Source organism: Lytechinus pictus, chromosome 16, assembly GCF_037042905.1.
Source record: "Lytechinus pictus isolate F3 Inbred chromosome 16, Lp3.0, whole genome shotgun sequence".
Classification (NCBI taxonomy): domain Eukaryota; kingdom Metazoa; phylum Echinodermata; class Echinoidea; order Temnopleuroida; family Toxopneustidae; genus Lytechinus; species Lytechinus pictus.
The window spans coordinates 25,847,213-25,869,353 of record NC_087260.1 but is presented as its reverse complement, the minus strand read 5'-3'; the positions used below and the strand labels follow the sequence as shown (position 1 = coordinate 25,869,353).

Sequence of the window (22,141 nt, the reverse complement as noted above, 5' to 3'; positions counted from 1 at the left end):
TTATACCCTCTTGATACCTTTTCTCTCAGTCTCTTGTCCACTTCCCTCTTTCTGATGAGCTTTATCTTCCTTTCATTCATTTTTTTCCTACCGGTCTACCTTTAAGATCTTGTACTCTCCCTTTTTCTTACTCTTGCATGCATCTCTCTCCATTTTTTTTTCAATTTATTCCATTCCCCTCCCACTTCTTCTCTTCCCTCACTTCCCGTCTTTATCATCACCTGTACGTTTCTCTTCCCCTCTATTGGGGTGTTGCAAGACACTTACGATCAATTTCAAGTCAATTTTTGGTCCCTAAATCAATCATATGTCTTGCAATTAATTACAAATGTTAATGATTGATTGCTAATCTGCTACTTGAAACAAGAAGTGTAATCTAATTTGCTAAAACCAACGTTGATCTATCAGTTGTAAAATTGCAACAGAATATTTGCAATTGATTGCAAATATTTTCTTGCAACACCCCTGTCTGTCCTTTCATCTCCCCCTCATAATCTCTCTCTCTCTCTTTGGCAGGGAATATACATGTACATAGCTGTCTGAAATCAGACTGAATCAAAATATTTATACCATATTCATGTTGGAATGATGATGACATTTGCTCCAGCAATAATTGTTCCAATGGAAAATTTGAAAAACAAGCCAAACTGAAATTCACCCTGATGTAAAGTTTGTTTTGATGAGCTATCAAAATGAGAGACACATGATTTTTTTAAATTAATTTATTAATATATATACCTATTTATTTATTTATTATATTTATTTATTTTTTATTCATTTACTTATTTATTCATTCATTTATTTATTTATTTATTTATTTGATATCATGGGGGGCAAAAATAAAGGCAAACACAGTTTTGAGATTTTAAATGTACATATTGTAACATCACATACAATACCCTTACATGAAATAAAATTTTAATGAATTGTAATCTTTATTGATTCATGATTAACTAAAAAAATCATAGAAGCATGAAGGAAATTATGTGTCTCCTATATATATTGAAGGAAAAGATACAATAACTTTTTTTTTCTGAATAAATAGGCTCTTTCAGGAATTCAATTCATATGGCAAATGGGATAGCTGCTTGCATGTAATGTCACCAAATTATCCTTTGGATTGCTTGCAAACTATCTTTTGATATTCTCTCATTTTTCAGCTTTCATTCTAACCAACTTGACATCATTAGATGCACTTTCCCTTAAAAAACCTAGGCTTACCCTCAGCCCAAGCTACCCATAAGTTTGAAATAAACTTATATCACACACACACACAAAAAAACACTAATCATATATCTTCCTAGAAATTGAGACAGGACCAATTTCAACTGGAGCAAATATCGGATCATCAGGGACAAGTTGCACAAAGAGTTGCATTTAAACACAAGTCCCAAATGCACGCTTTTGATTGGTTGAAAATCAAGTTGTGTTTGATTGCAACTCTTTCGGCAAAAGGCCCCATTTTGTGAATAAGCCTCATTCAGACACGATGTAATACAGTTCAGCAACATTTTTCATTATGCACAGATGTGGTAAGACAAATCACACCACTTGTGCTCATAAACATTAATTGCTTCAAGTCTAAAAAATAGTCTAAATTTGCGGGGAGAAACTCATGATGTCATGATTTCAAAACGATATCACCTCCTAAGCAACCAAACACTGGCTTTGTATATAAAAAAGTTGCTGAGCTTATGGGGGTCATGTGTTAACGAGACTTTACATACATTAAGCTTCTAATGCATACACAACAACACAAAATAAGAACAAGTTTCCAAGGTTGATATAACAGTATAATTACAAATATAATGTATGAATCCATTGAGTTGCACATTACAGACATTCATGTACCAAGATATCTCTATACTTGCCAATATATCACCATATTGGGGGAGATTTCAATTCGGGAAAAAAAGAGAGAACTGCAAAATTTTTGGTGTCAAAAAGTGATTGGTAAAGAAATATTGGGGAAAAACCTATTTTGAAAAAGTTCAGGGGATGACAGGATTTTTTTTTTTTTTTTTTTTTTTTGAGGGGGGGGGGGCAAGATTACCAAAGACAGGGATGCCAGTCAGTTTTACTCACTGGGCCTGAAAAGAAGCCAGAACATGTTAAAAGCCCATATGTACTGTACAATATAAAGCCTGAAAAAGCTTGAAATGATAAAGTTGTCAGAGCCTGAAGACTGGCATCTCTGCAAAGAGGAGTGGTTTTACAAAGCTGCAGGACAAACCATGATCTCTTTTTCTTCTTCATTTTTGTTTTTCTTCCCTCTCTTTGTGTGGATCAATTCATATATCAGGAAGGAGTGTCAAAACAAAAGATTTGAAGAGTTCCAAGTTTAGAAAGCTCGACAAATATATATACACACTGAAGAATTAAATATTCTATATTCAGTTTTTTTTTACATGGCAGCTTGATCATTCCTTTCTATCCTGGTTTTTACTCGCTGGAGGATCTGATTTCCCTCTATCTCTGGGTCTATCATCCCTATAGCTCTTTCCTGATGATGAACCTTCTTTTCTTCCTCCTCCACTACCACTACCACCACCCCTCCCTTCTCCCCCAGCCCCTTTCCAGCTCCCCTCTTTACCCCTATCCCTACCACCATAACGGTCTCTATCTGCACCCCTACTACTCTCCTTGCCCTGGTCCCGCCTTCCCCCACCCCTATCTCGATCCCTATCTCTATCTCTATCCCTGCTTCCTACTCCTCTGCTCCCCACAGCTCCATCCTTCGTTCCTCCAATGTCCTTCCCACCATCAGACTTGTCGCTCTTCAGAGACGAGCTGCTCCCACTCCGGGGGACCTCTGATTTCTCCTTAGTATCGCTGGCCCTTGAGGAGTCGGAATCCTTCATGTCATCCTCGCTCTTCTTTCGGACCAGTGACCTTTGACCTGGCTGGTAGAGTGCGATCGCAGGTCGATCCTGTTTCAAGAAATAAAAATAGCAGGGATAGCTTTAATTTGGAAGAATATCCAGCATAAAATCATCATAAACATCACTCATGCATTACAAAAATGGGTTTGGTATGGTGGTCATATCTGGCATTTTTCATTCAGAATCATGGTCTTAGCAGGCACTCTATCATTTCAATATCATTTTTCCCCAGTGACAATTTGTTACTTAAATTTTATAAAATAAAGAGATCAACTACATTCCAATTTTATCATCTTGAATTTAAGAATTTTCATTGCAATCCCCTTATTTTCATGAAAATTTTCTTTCCTTCAGAGGCCAATGGATTTAGCAGCAAATGCATATATAGTAAAGACTTAAGAGTGATTTTCAGTCCAGTGTAGTATTTATATATAATACAATGCCTGGATTAATCTCTTACAAGCTTAACAAAATATTACATCTGAATCGTGATGTGTCTCATGTGAGCTAATTTGCAAATCTAATCTGAATTCAAGATCTACGTTTAAAAAAAATCAATGAAAAATGTTGCCCAGAATTTTTTTTTAGGTCAATTCTTTAAAATAAAATGAAAATGAAAATCAAAGTACCTTGTTCCTGATCCTCTGTGGTTTCTTTTCCTCCTTCTTCTCCCCCGTTTCATTCTTTCCTTTCTCCTCCTTCTTTCCATCCTTGTCATGAGCCAGTGATGGTGAGGGGCTTGATGCCGATGATGATGTTGACTCCTCCTTCTTAGAATCCAATGCTGGACCCCGCTCTTTCCTACCACCACCTCCACCACCGCCAGCAACTCCACCCCTTCCATCCCTCTTTCCGCCCCTATCATCATGTCTCTCCGTCCTCCTTTCCTGCTCCTTGCTCCCTAGTCTACCGCTATCCCTCCTCTCTCCTACCCTCTCTTCTCTTCTCCTGTCATCTGTTCTGTCCTTCCCTTTCCATCCGTCTTGCGTTCTGTCTCTCCCCTGATCGGAGTCTCGTCGTAGTCTCCCACCGTCTCCCTTCTTATCATCCCTGTACCTGCACGATGAATGATCAATCAGAAGAGGTGATAGAGGGATAATCTTTCAAAGTGGTTTGATTGTCATCAAATTTCTACCATGTTTTTTTTTTTAAGTTTATGAGATGGTAGTAGAATGAACTTTGCTACAAAATGGAAAGGAAAACATTTCCCATGAAAAAGTGAAGTACAATTACCACAAAATAGAAGATTATTTTGAATGAAGAGCTAAGAAATAGAGTTCAGAATGTTTCCTGAAAAATCAATAGTTAAAATGTCAATTTGCACAATTCATTATTCATCAAATTTAATAAAATCTAGTCCTTTAGCTCACCCATCATCTCTTCTCGTCCTATCTTGAGATTTCAAATCATCTCTTTGTGAACCTCTGTTTCTATCCCTACGTCCTCCATCCCTCGGATCATCCCTTCTTCCACCATCTCTACGTTCATCTCTCCGATCATCTCTCCGTCCGCTGTCTCTTCCTCCTTTGACATCTTGATCCCTAACTCGGTCATTGTAAGAGTCATTTGACCTGGAGATGACAAAAACAAAAGGTCCAAAGCTGTTATATGAATAAACTCTTATATTAGGTGCAACTACTGTAGTTTTGAATCTTGAATATGTTGCACCCAAAAAGCTACATCATCGGCTTTTCAGGGTGGAAGTAATGGCGACAATGTGTGTGCATATAATGTGTATAAAGTAAAAGAAGCAAGACGATTGTGAAGGTGAAGGTGAAGACAAACTATACTAACTCAAGTATAACATCATATTTGATCAGCCATTGTTCCTCAAATTGGCAACATCAAAATTTTTATTTCATTGCTTCATTTTTCCTTTTACCATTTATGCCATAAGAATAAATAGAGATTGACAGAGCATGTCTTTACAAACCGCTATTTTCACTGATTGCAGAATGTCTACCGGTAATTATGTTTTAACATTCATTTACGATTGATCAAAACCCTCATATATGCCTAAGCTGGCTCAGCCTCTTACAGATTACGGTCTAATCACTTTACCAATTTCAGTGATTCATTTTCATTTACAAAACCCGTAGACTGGGGCCGTTTCGTAAAGCCGTTCGTAAGTTAAGAGCGAATTTAAGAACGACTGGTGAACCTTTCTTATGCACATAACCATCGCCAATGAATGTATCATTTACAACAAGAAAGGATCACAAATCATTCTTAAAGTCGCTCTTAACTTACGAACAGCTTTGTGAAACAGGTGGGTGCTTCATAAAGCTGTTCGTAAAGTTACGCACGACTGGAACATGTTCTTAGGTCATAGATCAATTATACAGGGATATCATTTAGCAGAAGAAAGGATCACCAGTCCTGCGTAAAGTCATTCGTATCTTACGAACAGCTTTATGAAACACCCACCTGGGTGTTTCATAAAGCTGTTCATAAGTTAAGAGCGACTGGAGATCCTTTCTTGCGGTAAGTTGTATATTTATTGGTGATGGTTTAGCGCGCAAGAAAGGTTCACCAGTCGTTCTTAAAGTCGCTCTTATCTTACAAACAGATTTATGAAACGGCCCCCTGGTTTGTTTAATTTTTTTCTCTATCTCTCAATGCATTTTTGTATATTGGTTGAAATGGTAACATCCCAGCATACCTCCATGACTTTTCATGATTTTCCTACTATCATCTCCAAAGACATTAAGAAACAAAGCTACATATTAAAAGTAAGAACTTACCTTGAGCTACGGCTATCTTGATTTCTACCTGACGGCGTATCTCTTCTCTTGTCCTTCCCAGCATCGCGATTCTTCTCTCTTTCCCTGGTCCTCTCCTTCTCTCGTTCCCTCTCTCTGTTCTTCTCTCTCTCCTTGTTTCTTTCCCTTTCCTTCTCTCTTTCTCTGTCTCTTCCTTTCTCTGCTTCTCTCTTCTTATCTCTGTCTTTCTCAGACTGTGAGTCCTTGTTGGTGAGTTCATCTTTGTTTTCAGTAGGTGGCTTCTTCAACAGCTGCAAGTAAAAAAACAACAACTACTGAATAGCTATTAAGTTGTTCATATGCATTATGACTGCATGATATTGCAGATTTTGAGTGTATCCTATCATTGCCATCTATAGGAACCACAATATACTGATATACCATCCCCTGTGTACAAATGTCAAACATTTTGAAGTAGTGTTCATGTAACACAATCAATAAAAAGGTGACTAACTAATAATATTATAAATTCTGTATTTACGTTAAACTGAAACAAATGACATATCAAGCAAATTAGTTACCAATTGTTGTTTTTTTAACTACCAAGCGGAAGATATACTGGGATAATAATCATGACATTGTATTGATTTCAGTGTAGACAGCTATTAGTAATGCTTACGGCCCTGTGAGTTGCAAATCAGACTTGCGTGCATGATACTGTCAATGAGGGTGACCTGCAGGTAGCAGAATTAGTCACATGCAAGGCTTAAACGTAACGATGTTACAGGAAATGAAATGTCATATTAGCTACTTGTCTTTTACCATTGCATTGCAGTAGTTGTACAGTTTTTGAAGGTGTGTATATGACTGCAATGCTGTAAAAGATGAAATTAAAAGTTACCAGATTGATGAATGATATGACAGGGAATACTGATCCTTATCTCTTAGTGGGCCATATTTCTCATGATTGGTTGATTTATTTGTGTGACACACACGTATGTACCTATTTTACTGAGTCACAAAGATCAACCAGGTAATATGAGCCTGTATTACCTGTTTGGCCGTTTAGCTGTTATTGTTTTAATGTTGTTTCCATTGTTATGCGCAAGCCCAGTGCTGATTTCAACCATGTAATATGAGCCTGTATTACGTGCGTATTCAAGCATAGCGCTGTGCACTATTTACGCATCAATTTCAATGGCAAAACGCACATTTTTTTTTACTGTCATCATTGTGATATCACAAATGACTTCCTTTCAAAAATCACTCTCAAAATGCAGGGATTTGCAATTTTTTAGTTATTCTATTGATTTCCCCTATTCTGCAATAATATAAGGATGCACTTAAAGAGATGAAATTGTTGCACCCTGCTTGTTCTTACGAAATACAGGAAATATCTATCTCTGGCCTCATGGAATATGGAACCAGAACGTAGATATTTGCCGTATTACGTGAACAAACCGGGTGTAACTAATATTGTCACGCTTACTGTTATCTTTGTTTCTGGTTTCCCTTTTCCTTTGTCTTTCTCTTCCTTCTCCTTTCCACTTTTTTCTTTATCTTTATCCCTTTTCTCTCTTTCCTTCTCCCTTTCCTTCTTGCGTCGTTCCTCCTCTTTCTTTCGTCTTTTCTCCTCCTCGAGCTTGAGACGTCTCTCCTTCTCTTTGCGACGTCTCTCCTCTCTCGCTTCTTCTCTGGCTTTCTGTTGACAATAAAGAAAAGCATAATAGTAAAACTAAAGACCAATCGATGTACTGTAAAGTGATTAAATTAAAAGGTTAACCTGAAAACATATTGAACCTAAATACCACTCATTTAGTTACTATCTTACATCTTAAGGTAACTTGTCAAAGTCTATGTTGCGTCTTTTAGCAAGACACTATGGCCCGTATTCTGAACTCAGGTTTAAATCAAACCCTGGTTTAAAGTTGCGGTTTAAGTATGGACAGCCAATTGGGACACAAATCCTTAACAGTTCACATCCAATTTATTAACTCATTTGATACTCAAATTGTTCATAAACGTCTGGGAATGATAATTGAAGAATTTTGAAGTATTTTTTTTTTTCAATATGAAAGCAAAAGGAAACAAAATAGTTAACATAAGAAATATAAATATAAACATAATTTTTTAATTTCTGGCTTTCCATAATTTTAGCACAGGGTTAGACCATGGTCTAAGTTAAACCTGACTTCAGAATACGGGCCTATGCATCTTTTCATATTTGTCTATGATGTAAGGTGAGGGTTGGTAATGAAAAGCCACTAGCCTGTAGTGGAATTCCAGACTCTGATCTTTGACAAGATTATACTAAGATTATGTCTATACATAACCCTACAATAGAGCTTGAAATAGGTTGTATTGCAGGAAAGTGTATATGGATTAACAGATGCTTTAAGATTTATTGGAGGAGAGACCTGCGGGTCATAGTGATTCAGTTCGCTTTTCGCTTCCCAGGCACATGTGATGCCAAACAAATAATAATAACTTTGGTATGGAAATTATCTAATGCTCTTCTATCACAACACACTCAAATGTGATGATATTTGAATGGCGGTATGAATAATTGCAGAAGGGGTTTATGGTACACTAAGGGTGACTTCAAGTTCAGTGTTGACCTATTGGTGTTGGTGTTAGGTCAATTTTTTCACGAGTATAACACCGATGAAGATGGTCCTGAAAAGTCACTCACTAGTTTGTGAGATGTCAATGATGTGATCTGGATCAGTTTTACAAACACAGAATAGGTTTTGGAGCAAGGGGAAGCAATCCAAATTCCAACACCGACACCAACACCAATGCTAACAGCGGACTTGAAATCACCATATGTGTTAGGTCCTGGAAAAGGACTAAGAAAAGTGGATAGACAGGTAGGAGAAAAAATACATTCAAATGTACCATTATAAAATATTTGCTTAGGGTCAATGCACTTACAATTCTCTCCAACCTCTTCACCTTTAAAAATTCAATCAGTGGTGTCATTACTTTCCCTGCAAAGTAGAGATAAGAAGAGGGAAGAAAAAGAGGAGAGAACACAAAGTGAAAATACGCCTGCAGCTATGTATGCATACATTCAAATTAAAATCATTTGAACTTTCATGACATTAATAATAACTCAACGTTGAGAGGTCCTCTACATCAGTCTCCTTAAAACCCATAGAGATTTATAATGATATCCTTTTAAAAATCAAAAGTTTACATATATTATAAACCAATAGAAAACAATGATTTCACTGAAAAAGTCACAGCTGAAAATTTAGTCAGTGCTGACAACTTTTATGGAATGCTCCAAAATAAAAATAAAAATAATAATAACTTGAAATTACCAGTTTCTTTGGATTTTGTCTCAATTTCCTCCAACATGGTTTCTGCGCTAGGAAGATGCTCAATCTCTGCGTTGAGTGTCTCCAAGAACTTCTTGTAGTCAGCGTCTACACAGAGGGAAAAACAAACAACATAAGATAATGCCGATGCTACAGACACACAAATTAAATCAACTCCAAACTGAAAAATGGCATGCTTTTGAAAATAACAAAAAAGGGTACTCCAGGCTGAAAATTAGGTGAATAGAGTGGAATCAAACAAACATAACACTGAAAATTTCAGTAAAATTGGACTAGGAACAGCATAGTAATATTTTTTTTCAATGTCAGTGAAACAGTTCTATGCATGTCTTCATGAATATGAAATGAAACAGCTGATGATGTCATATCCCCACTTAATCTTTTGTATTTTACTATATGAAGTTGTGCTAATTCAAATGTAAACATGTATACCCCACTCTCCTCATCTTTTCCATCCCTTTCTCACTCTTCTTTTGCCCCCTTCTCACCTTCTTCAATTGTCCCGGTTCTTGCATCCACTTTCTTTCCAATCACTTTAGGAATCTTCTGGTATGGAGCAAACTCAACCACTGCTGGGTACACCAAACCTAATAGCAAAGGAAAACAGAGTTCACTTTCAATTTAATACAATAATAATAATAATAATTATAACAGTATATTCACCCAGGGTAGCCATTTCAGTTCCGAAAACTGTTCTCCCAGCGGGACCTGCTATTATTACCCCGGCTAAGCTAGGCTACCTATTCGGTGCATGCAGCTATTTGAGGAATTACATGTACTTCCTGCCGGTACCCATTTACCTCACCTGGGTCAAGTGCAGCACACTGTGGAGGAATTCCTTGCTGAAGTAAATTACGCCATGGGTGGGATTTGAATCCACGACCCTCTGTTTCAGAGTCCGGAGACTAATCCACTGGGCCAAGAGCTCCAGTGTAATCATCACTTGGTGCTTTAATGATTATTGTGCACATTTTCAATGCTCTACTCCGAAAAGAGATTAGCAGGCTTGGCCACATATTAATTGCAGGGAAAAAAATAGACTGAGATATGAAAGCAATCATTTTTAAAACATTGAGGGAAAAGATGGGAACTAATCTTTCCAATTTCTCCAAAATACAAAAAAAATCCAGTAAATTTAATAAAATAATTATATATAGTTTAAATCAGCTTCAATTGTTTGGCAGTGCAACAACAATAATTTTTTTTTACAGCTGAGGAACAAAAGAGAGATGCAGTTATTCAGTTAAAATATAAAATATTATACTGTCAAAAAAATTTGACATGGTTAGTTTCCCATGATATCAGCACAGATTTAGACCACAGCTTTAGTTAAAGAGAAATTCCAGTAGTTGCAGTAAACACTGATTTCATGAGAAAGTCTGTAAAACAAGGCTTAATTGTCAGTATATCATCGAGGATCTAGATCTGGTACAGTTACATAAACCGAACTTTGTGAAATCTTGAAATCTACGCTGAAAAATGTTCACGCTGAAGATCACCAACACAGATAAGCGCACGTGGGGCAGTGTATAATTATTGCTTTGAGTGTCGGGCACGACGCTTGACCCGAATCCTGTGCTTATTTGTTGATTTCTCAGCAATTACACAATTTCTTCCAGAATCCTTTGGCACATATGTTTTATTTATACAAACAGACACTTTGGTGGTCATTTTATTGGATTCTGTACAAACTAATTTTGATATCGTTACCAAAACTGGCATTTACAGTACCTTTAAACTTGGTGTTGCCACTTGTTAAAAAGAATAATTCTAATTTCAAACATCAGCAGTGAACACCTTCCTTAAAATCAATACTATGCAATGACATCACAAATGCATTTCAGCTTTTTTGATACAATATCTCCATGGAACAAGATGAAAAACATCCACAACCAAAATTAGGTGGGAATCGGTCCATCAAAGATATGGCTATTTGACCACCTACATGTACATACTTAGCCCAATTGAAATCAGTGTAAACTTGCCTGACCAGTACATAACTGCATGTAATTTCTTGGTTAAACCATTTGGAATCAGACCAATTTAAAATAATTTCAATGGTGCTCATTAGGTATTAATTTTTACCATACATTGGGATACTTTGAACCAATTCATATTAAAGGACACGTCCACCCCAATAAAAAGTTGATTTGAATTTAAAAAGAGAAAAGCCCAACAAGCATAAGACTGAAAATTTCATCAAAATCTGATGTAAAATAAGAAAGTTATGGCATTTTAAATTTTCACTGAATTTCACAAAACAGTTATATGCACATACTGGTCGGTATGCAAATAAGGGGACTGATGACATCACTCACTCACTATTTCTTTTGTATTTCATTATATGAAATATTCTAATTTTCTCCTCATCGTCCAGTGAAACAGAGTTTTATTCCTCCCTGAACATGTGGTATTACCATACAAACATTTTATGGTTCAGTTAACAATAAAAAACAAAAGAAATAGTGATAGACATCTTTGACTCTCTCATTTATATGTCACTGAGTTGTGCATATACATGTAACTGTTTTTTGAAAAATAATTGAAACTTTAAAATGTCATAACTTTCTTATTTTACATCAGATTTTGATGAAATTTTCAGCATTATGCTTGTTTGATTTTTCTGGGTGAACTTGACCTTCAAATTTGGTATGTGGAGGTTTCTTCATGATATATATAAAAAAAGCTGAAATATACAAATTTGAAAAAAAATGCTGAAGTCAAACCACCATGAACTAACCTTGTCCATTGACAAACTCATGTCCATCCCAAGTATCTCTGAATGGGATGATATCCTCTTCCTTCTGGAAATTGATGTATGCACGGGAGTATGCATGCTCACCAAGACTGAAACACAAAATCAAGAACAATCATTTAAAACTCAAAACCAAGGTAAAGTGTCGTTACTATTGTATTCTTTTTATTTAGCCGAATGCTATTACTCACGTATGGAATGACCAGATACAATAACAAAGATACAAAATTTAAAAGCCTTGAAAATAACACTTCCAGAGCAACATGCTATGCTGTTCCTGCATAAAACTATTATCTTGCCTTATCACTGCTATCTACTTGATAATGCAACGAAATAACAAGCTCCAAAATTACGAATGAGCAATTTAACAATTTAAAATTTTACACTTATCATTATCACAGGATTTTTTATCTTCAACTCATATATATTTCATTGTCAAACTACGCGAGAAAGAAATAAAATAATCGATGCCAATTTTGAGGCATGTACATATATATATACTTCTTTGGGTTGAGTTACTGACAGGGCTTGTTAACCAGGACTTTGGACTGCAACTTTGACTTTGATTTGAGAGTTCTATGTTCTTACAATATCAATTACTAGTGACAATGCAAGACCTTTGTCAACAATATTACTGTCAGTGTCACTTGACAGAGATGAAGGGAAGTTCAGAGAAGTATTTGTTTTTATATAAATATTATATGGAACTGGGAGTCCACGCTACATGTATTTTCAAAGTTAAATGTTGCATCTTACCTTCTATCAGCTTTGACATAGTAGAAATATTCATTGTCAGGAAAGGGATTGACAATATCTCGAAACTCTTCTTCTGTTAGGGCGGGTGGTAGACAGCGAATAACAACCTGACAGAACAACAAAAAATAATAATAAAATAGATCTATTGACAAAACATCTGTAAAGAAAGGAAATTATTTCCCCGACTGTTACATCAACAGCGCTGTACTCTTTAACAAATATATTTTACATTTCTTTGTCAAAATAAGATTGATTCTCTGGGCCATACACAAGTGAGCATATAAAAAGGCAAAGCTGTCACTTATCACATATCTCAAGCTTCTGTAGTGAAATTCTTTTTTTGGTATGTTCAAGGATAGTAGAATGGAAGAATATTTGTTTTAAACAGTCATCAATGATGAGTGAACATCAGGAGTGAGATTAACCTAAATATCATTGTTTGCTTGAAAAAAAAAATCTAATAAATAAAGTTGCCATGGCTACCAGGATATTATTACGCCTGAGTCATGTCAGAATTTTTTTGTTCAGGAATCCGCCGGTGTTGCGTCGGTTTAAATCCGGTATCCCGATAAATGAATTCACGAATGGGGAAAAACAAAGAAGTCACAGATTATACAATATTGATTTCATTTGTAAACAAACATTCATAAAAAAAGATGAGAAAAATTTTATGAGAGGACAAGGGAAAAACTTGTCAATGTTTACGTGGCCATCTTGTTGTCTTTGTAGTAGCTAAACTAAGAGACGCATATAGAGTCTGCCGCCCTGTATATGCATCTCGTAGCTTAACTACTAACAAAGAGAAGATGGCCACGTAAATATCAGCAAGTTTTTTCCCTGTCTTCTCATCATATTTTTCATGGTGGTCACCTACATTTGAAAAAGAAACCTGGGTTATGATTGGTAAGATTGAATAAAATATAATCAATAATTATGTTAAGATATTCAGAAGAAGAAAATGCAAATTATTTGTTATGTATTACATTGTTTTATTGGAATACTGGAAAAGAAAAAATAAAACCAGAACCTGCACACATCGGACGGATTGCGGTATTCCGTCCGTTCCAACCTAGTTTTGGTACTAATGATGAAAAAAAACTATATCATAATATGACTGGAGTGGAGTCTGGACCCAGGCAGGCCTAACAAAAGTTTTATCACATACATGTAGGCGGATCCTATTATTTTCATGTATTCCATAAAGTTTTCAAAATATCCCTTTTCGGGTCTGATTGTCAAACCGTATCAGCCAGCGCTCCACGCTCGTATTTTGATTGGCGAGTTATGTATGTCTCAATATTGATTATATAACAAACTACTTAAAATCCCCTTTTCTTGCAGTTTATCAAAAATTTCGGCTCACGATTTGCGCTCGCATTAACAGTTAAAAATATATTAAGTGATGCATCCTATTCATAATTACAATAGTGCTTTAAAATTTCCAGTTTTCATGCCATAATATCATCAGATTTAGATTAAGATCCCCAATTACTCATCCTTTCCATGATTTACAAAACATGAATAGAGTGTCTCTTTTTTAGGTCTAAATCTCAAAATTTTTAAAATTTTCATTCTTAAGGTAAGAATGTCAAAAAAATTTCAGCTCGCGCTTCGCGCTCGCATTGTTTGATTGTTTAAATATGCAACGTCTTCATGACTAACTGCAAAGAAGTCTTTAACAGGTACCTTTCCATTAGTTCAAAACGAGTATAAAAAATTTCTGCTAGCGCTTCACGTTCTTGGTAATTATTTTGTTGCATACACATCTTTTTCAGGATTATAAACATTGCCCAGAATTTTCAAATTTTAGGAAAAAATACTTGAATTTTTTTTAAAAATAGCTTGTGCTTCGCACTAGCATTATATAAATAAGGATTATAATGATTAATAACAATTTTATATACCGCAAATTCGCAAATTGCCTCTAAGCGGTTAAGAGAAAGGAAAATGAAGTATAAAGGAAATAGAAATGCTTTGCACAACAAAATGTATCAAAAACAATTTACAACTTTTCTCACCAGATCATGGATAAAGAAATACCTATTATCCCTCTATATGGTTATTGCATATCCATGTATAATTTGCTGTAAAAACGTATACTACAACCAGAATGCACTTTTGTGTGTCAATTGCACCAAATGGTGTCATCTTACATGCTCCCGAGAGAATATGAATTTGTTTTTAAGTGCACAGGACTGGATTTGCCCTAAATGTTATTTTAATGAACTACCTGGTAACATTTTTGATGAAGATAAAAACACAGAACCATTGGATAATACATTGTTAAATAATCAAAGAGATGGAAATGATGTCGATACAGAAATTGAATTATTTCGTTTTGAAAAGGGGATGAGAATTGCTCATTTGAACTGTATTTCATTAACTAAAAATCTAGATGAAATAAGATTACTTGTAAAGAAATCTGACATGGATATATTGACATTAAGTGAGACACACCTAAACGAGAATATATGTGATACTGAGATTGGTTTGGATAATTTCGACATCATAAGGAAAGATAGAAATCGCTCAGGTGGTGGGATAGCTATATACATAAAAAGTTCCATAAACTATTCAGTGCGGAATGATATAACTGAATATGATCTGGAAATGATTGTACTGGAAATCAAACGGTTAAAGGTAAAGCCATTCTTTGTAGTTGTGTGGTATAGACCCCCTAATTCTAATGTTGATAAATTTAATTTATTTGAAAATGTACTTCTCAAATTAGATAGATTAAAGCACGATTATGTTATTCTCGGTGACATAAACTGTGACATGTTGGCAACTCGTTGTTCTTGGCAAACTAAACACCTACAAGAACTAATGGATACCATGGGATTGGCCCAAGTCATAAACTCACCGACAAGGGTTACCGCCACAACCTCTACGTTGGTAGATTTGATACTTACTAATAACAAAACTAAAATAAGAAATGTAAAAGTTATACCTATTTCACTGAGTGATCATTATATGATTTGTTGTATTTGGGGTAAACAATCACAACACAAAGATGACGCACATAAATATAAATTGTCAAGGAATATTGGAAAAATTAATATGACACGTTACGATGAAGATATAAGATCAATTTCCTGGGAATCAGTTTATAACTCTATGAATGTTAAAGATGCCTATAATTTGTTTGAAGATGCATTAAAATGTATAATTGATAAGCATGCCCCACTTAAACGTACTCGAGTAAAGAAGATTGAATCACCGTGGATTAATGAAGATATAATTCAAACTATTCGTAAACGTAATGAAGTAAAAAATAAAGCAAAGCATACCAAATCAGATCATGATTGGGCATCGTATCGGCGATTGAGAAATGACGTCACAGCAAAGATCCGTAAAGCGAAGAAGGATTATATTTCTACCTCAATTAGTAGTAGCAATGGTCAATCTACAAATGTATGGAAATCTTTGAAGTATCTTATGCCTCAGAAAAAAAATGGATCTAAAATTGTAGAAATAAAAAATGATGGTATAGAACTTCATAACAAAACATCAATTTCGGAGGGTTTTAACCACTACTTCTCAAGCATAGGAAAATGCATACAAAATGAGATAACTCTAGATAATACTGGAAACGGTGATTTTGAGTCGAATAATGTATTTCCAAACAACGTAAGTCTTTCAGATTTTAAAATAGTTACTGAAGAAGAAATTAAAAAGGTAATTAATAATCTTGATTGTAAGAAGATGGGGGGACTTGATGACATACCAACATCACTAATCAAGCCAATTTTAACCCACATAGTAAAACCGCTTTATTGTATCATAAATCTTTCATTACGAACTGGTGAAATACCTCCCCAATTGAAGATTTCTCGGGTCACACCTGTGTTCAAAGGTGGTGACAAAACTGAAATGGGAAACTATAGACCCATCTCTATATTGTCTGTATTCGCTAAAATCATAGAGAAGATTGTATTCAGTCAAGTGTATGAATATTTGAATAAGCACTCTCTACTTTGTACACAGCAGTCGGGTTTTCGACCCAAACATTCGACTATGACAGCTTTACTCAATGTTACAGAAAGCGTTCTTGATAGTCTGGACAAAGGAACCCTTGTCGGGCTAGTCGCTTTGGATCTAACAAAAGCGTTTGACACAGTAGACCACCATATATTGTTGAACAAATTAAAAAGAAAGGGCATTGATGGACAGGTTCTGAAATGGTTAAAAGATTACCTTATTGGACGTCGTCAATGTACAGTTGTTAATGGTGTTAAATCATCCTTTGATGATATCGTTTGTGGAATTCCCCAGGGGAGTAATATTGGCCCACTTCTCTTTGTGTTATACATAGATGATCTAACAAGTATTCTTAATCATTGTAGAGTGTCCCTTTATGCAGATGACACGTGTATATATACAGAAAATAAAAATGTGAACGTTCTTGTAAACAACCTTAATGATGATCTTATTGCAATTAACAAATGGCTAGCGAATAATAGACTGGCGTTGAATATAAAGAAATGTGAGTTTTTGTTGATTGGGAGTAGACATCGAATAAAAAAAATAGAAGTACCCAATGTTTTTATAGGACCTAATGTTATCAAAAGAGTCACTCAAATGAAATACTTAGGAATTTTGATTGACCAATACCTTGACTGGAGCAAACAAATAGAAAAACTGAAACAAGACGTCAATAAAAATCTGTACCTACTCAAAAGAATCCGACCGTTTATAACTAAACATACAGCACTGATATTTTACAAGAGTTTAATACAAAGCAAATTTGATTACTGTGATATAATTTGGGGCAACTTAGGAAAGGTTTTGAGTGATAATTTACAAAGAATTCAAAATAGAACCCTCCGTTGTGTATTAGACGTGAATTGGATGTACCCATCCGAACATATATTTCAAGAATTAGAAATTAAAAGATTATTAGAAAGAAGAAATGTACGCACCTTACAAACAATGTACAAGATAATGCATGGTATGTTACCAGAGAGCATTCGTAAACAATTTATTTTAAGTGATTGTAACTACATGCTAAGATCATCGTCTCTAAAAATCAAATTACCCTTAGTTAAAAGCAATTATAAGAAAAGAAGTCTACAGTACAGGGGGGCCAGAAGCTGGAACGCACTACCTAATGACTTAAAAGTAACTAGTTTCAACATATTTAGATTGGACGCCAGAGTGATGTAAACTTGTTTGTTCTGTTTGTTTGTTTTTCTTTGTAATATTGATGATATTTTAATTGTATATTTATTTCGTATTATGTATCTTAATTGTATATACATGTAATGTGATTTTAATATGTACGCACGGACGTTCAGAAGAACAGCCATTGGCTGAAGTTCGTTTACCGTGTTGAAATAAAAATAAATGAAATACCATCAAATGGGCTAATAAACACATATGATCAATTTAAGATTTAAAAAGATGAGTTTTAAGCATAACTTTAAATGTATTAACACAGTTTGCATTGCAAATTTGTAGGGGGAGATTGTTCCAAAGAAATGAAGCTGCATAAGAGAAAGAACGCTGACTGTATTGTTTGTAAGTATGAGATCGAGAAAGAGATTGAGAAGCAGAACATAGAACTCGAACTGGCTGATACCAAGGAAGGAGTTCAGAAAGGTATGAAGGAGCTAGACCATGATATGACTTGAAAGCAAGAAGAAGAATTTTGTAGGTAATACGAGAATAGGAAGCCAGTGGAGTTTACGAAGCACAGGAGTAATGTGGGAAGAACGAGGGACACAGGAAACAAGACGAGCCGCGGTGTTTTGGATGCGCTGGAGCTTTGAGGTTATTTTTGTGGAAAGGCCAAAGAGAAGGGAATTACAATTATCTAAGCGATATTATGATATTATATATTTATGTTGGTTTATACGAATAAAGCTTAAGAAGTGACATTAGGACTAAATCCACCCCTTCAAAGAAACAAACAAAAAATCATCTTCGTGCGGCCGATCAGGGAAAATATGGCTGGAAAATAATTCTGCCCCCCCCCCCATTGGCGAAGGCTGGATCCGCTCGTTATCACCATGCACCTCTACGATACTGTCACTGAATATGAGCATTAAAACTAAAGAAAAACAAGTGATGAAATAGGTCTACTCCAAAATAAATTTTCATTTCTGACGTCTGAGAAAAGACGAAAAGTTATAAAAGGTCTAACGTTACACTCGACTATAATATCAACTACAGACACTTTTCTATCCAGAATTCCAGAAAAGAGTTAGTCGACAATCATGTTCAGAATCTCCAGGGGCCTGTTGCATGGCAAGATGAGCGATACGTAGAAAATAAAACACAAATATTTTAAAAATTATATGGGCCCCTTATGGGCCTAGATTACCTCGGAGAAGTTAAAATAATATCCGTTTTGCCGTGAAATTGGTGACAGCCCCCATATAAAAATAATTTGGCACCATCCCAGATAAAATGCATCAGACTGCAATCGAATGGAATGACCCCCAAAAATGTTTAAAGGTCAGTGTAGCTATATTACCCAAAAATTAAGATAACAATAAATATTGGCGAATGATACATCAAATGAAAGGTCTTTGCATTAGAAATGCAACAAAGAAAATTTGGCACTTCGTTAAGGAGTTATGGGTAATTAAAGATCAAATTTTTTAAACGCATTCTGCCGCATATTCCTGATGCCTCAAAATCTTTGCGATAAAACATTTTAGGTTTGAAAATTACTCGACGTCATTCCAAGAATATTTTCCCTCAAGTCTTGCGCAACTTTTGAGTCCAAAATTATGGTGCTCGGGTATGTCATTTTAAAATTACGCAACATTTAGTAGTACATGTCAGCCCCCAAATTGCTGAAATATGTGATTTAATTTTCAATATGTGAGAAAACGTCTTTGATATCAATTGTTTAAAAAAAAAAATTGTTAGAAATGCCATTAAGAATACGTACGGCAAAAATTAGCACTCTACAAGCTTTAATTACTGAATTAGAACAGAAAATATGATTTTATGAATAAATTAGCATATAATTATTTCATATAAAATGAAGTATATACATGTAAATATATATTCAGTGGAGTTTAGCTCTACAATCAAGTACATGTAGTTGATGTCATTTTTCTACAATCTTTTACATTTTTGTTGCCATATCATGATCTTTTGCAGAGAAATGGGGGAGCATATTCATGCTAATTTTTTCATGAGATTATGTTTTTGGCTGCCAACACTCATTTGCATGTTGCACTGTACATGTACCTCGATGACTCCAGCAATGCTGAATGTGGATATGCTGTGTATGCATGTGATCATGAGAGTGGCTGACTGATGCAAGTACAAAGTGGGGAGATTCAGGCTTTATGCGTGAGGAGGGGAGAGAGCCGGGGGGGGGGGGGGGCGGAGCAAAATATGAAATATGGTTTTGTGTATGTTGTGTGTACCTCGTTGTTACTATGTTATGCTTATGCTCTATTATTTTTTTCTTCTTATTTTTCTTTGTTTTTTGATGATCCTTCAATATCAGGATTTTATATCAATAAACTTAATTTGAAAAATTTGAATTTGTATGACTGCGTATTACAAGCTGTGTAAGTTTTTTGTTCAAAGGCTGCAGTAGAGGCGGGTCCAGGATATACCTGCATGAAGGGGGGGGAGTAAAAAAAAAAGGACCCCCTAAATTTTCTGTTCATAACCCTTTTTTCCCTGGGTCCCCCCTAGATGGGCCCCCCCCCTAAAATTTTGGTTGATAACCCTATTTTTTTTTCAGGTGGACCCCCCCAAAAAAAATTTGGGGCTTGCCGCCACCAATAAAAGGGGGAGGGTACACGTGTAAAAGCAGCATTTTACATTAAATTTTTTTTTTACAATGGCTCTCAAGGGGGTGGGTAGGATGTGCCCCCCCCCCCCTTTGGATCCTCCACTGGTCATGTACAGGGCATGCATTTAAATTGGGGGTGCCCGGGGGGGGGGGGTATAACTAACCTCTGGTGTCAAGGGGGCACAGCCAGCCCGTGCCCCCCCTTGAGAGGCACAATTAAAATTTAAATGCTGTGAAAACTTAAGTGTGCCCCCCCCCCTTTGAAAGTGAGTACTTTTTTTTTGCTTGTCAGATTTTTTCGTAGAAGAAATGTACTTCATTTTTGGTTGAAAACATTTTTTTTTGCTTTTTCGTCGGGAAAATGTGCCCCCCCCCCCCATCCTTGGAAAATCCTAGATCCACCCCTGGTGTCAATACTATGTTTGAAAAGAGAATAAGAGATATACCCCTTCCATCCCTGATGTAACCCATTTGCTGTCAAAAATATATACTTATTTGAAGAGGGGGCTGACATACCCCTTTGTCTCCTTTGGGCTTCACACCTGATGATTGCGCATGACTTGTCATTGTATACATGCACACACACACACGCCACATGTAGATTACGTGTTTTACAGGCGCCGCGACCACTGCCCTTATGGGCAGCCAAAAGGGTCAAAATTAATAATCTCAAAAATAAAGAGACTCTCAGAAATTAATACATTACTTTGGACGACTTTTGGCTGCCCATATGCACTAGCTAGCGACACACAGTCACAGAGCTCGATCACGATCCGCTCGGTCTATTCATTTCAATTCATCTCATCACTGCACAAGTTCAATGCGACATTTGTCATTCATTAGAGGTACGAATTGTTATTTATATCAAACAACCATTTCAAAAGGGTCATTATTAATGCCGGTTCATCCTCGCTCAAACTCAAGAAAAATTATGATTCATTAGTCCGACATCGCCTTGCGTTTTAGATTTGCGGGCGATAAGCGACACATTTGTGAACTTGGAAAATAACCATCGCCCGAAGAAAAAACCTTCCCCAATTCATACATCGGCATCAAGAAAACGTCGCCTGAGAAATAAAAGATAAATAAAGGCCGAACAAAAATTGTAAATATTCATGAATTATGCAAACAACAAATCACTTCAAAAAACACAATTTTACTAACCCCTTTCGTATTTCCAGCATCAAAACAACTTTTCGAACTCGAAATCATGTTCGCAAAGAAAGAAATGTGATGTTTCATCGAATGGCGATGATATGAGAGAGAAAATAAAACCCGGAAGTCAAATCTCGTGAAACTCGATATTTTCAAGATGGCAACTTTTTTTGGGATGTACGAGTGACAAGATCGTCTATGTAAAATGGATTATTATGGACCTCAAAGTACACGATGTAAGTTTTAAATGTAATAATTTTGTGTAGTACAATATTATTTTCCCGTGCATGTCTTTTTTATTTTATAAAAAGTTTGATTGTAGAAATTATGTTTTTGATCTCGCCAATTTAACACGGTGACAGATACAAGAATGTCTTAAAGTCGAACCGGCTGCGATAGCTACATTAATAGGTCAGTGTGGCTTGCCGTAAACGCATTTTCTCTCAATGCCGACGGTGGCGGGCGGTGTGCAAAGAAGACCATACCTACGTAGGGCATGTCTGGAGGTGTCTTTCCAAGGACCATTCTTCGTATTGCCTAAATCAGCTTTGTGAAACAGTTGAGTGATATCTCAAATCTTCATAAATCAGAATGGTTGTACGGACTATACGAAAAACCCTTTCATGCAACAGGCCCCAGCAGTCCAGGCCGCGAATATTTTTTCCGTACATGGGAACGCTATGGCGCATGAATTATTCATAAGTTGAGCTAAAAAACTGAAGTGCGCAGGCGCTTGGACTTCCAGATCGTTCTAAAGCTTCATCAATTTGTACATGAACGAA

At 35.9% G+C, this 22,141-nt stretch overlaps 1 protein-coding gene across 1 annotated transcript; it reads right to left on the bottom strand.

Annotated features, from left to right (window-relative positions):
• Positions 1–2,040: 2,040 nt before the first annotated feature.
• LOC129279472 (regulator of nonsense transcripts 3B-like) lies at positions 2,041–21,884 on the bottom strand. The gene is made up of 11 exons (XM_064110976.1): positions 21,849–21,884; positions 12,440–12,546; positions 11,669–11,775; positions 9,417–9,515; positions 8,911–9,015; positions 8,519–8,574; positions 7,074–7,286; positions 5,627–5,895; positions 4,253–4,453; positions 3,512–3,938; positions 2,041–2,930 (listed from the first exon to the last, which is right to left on the bottom strand). Exons 1-11 carry the CDS (start codon positions 21,882–21,884, stop codon positions 2,421–2,423), a joined length of 2,130 nt encoding a protein of 709 aa, XP_063967046.1. The 3' UTR covers positions 2,041–2,420.
• Positions 21,885–22,141: the final 257 nt, after the last annotated feature.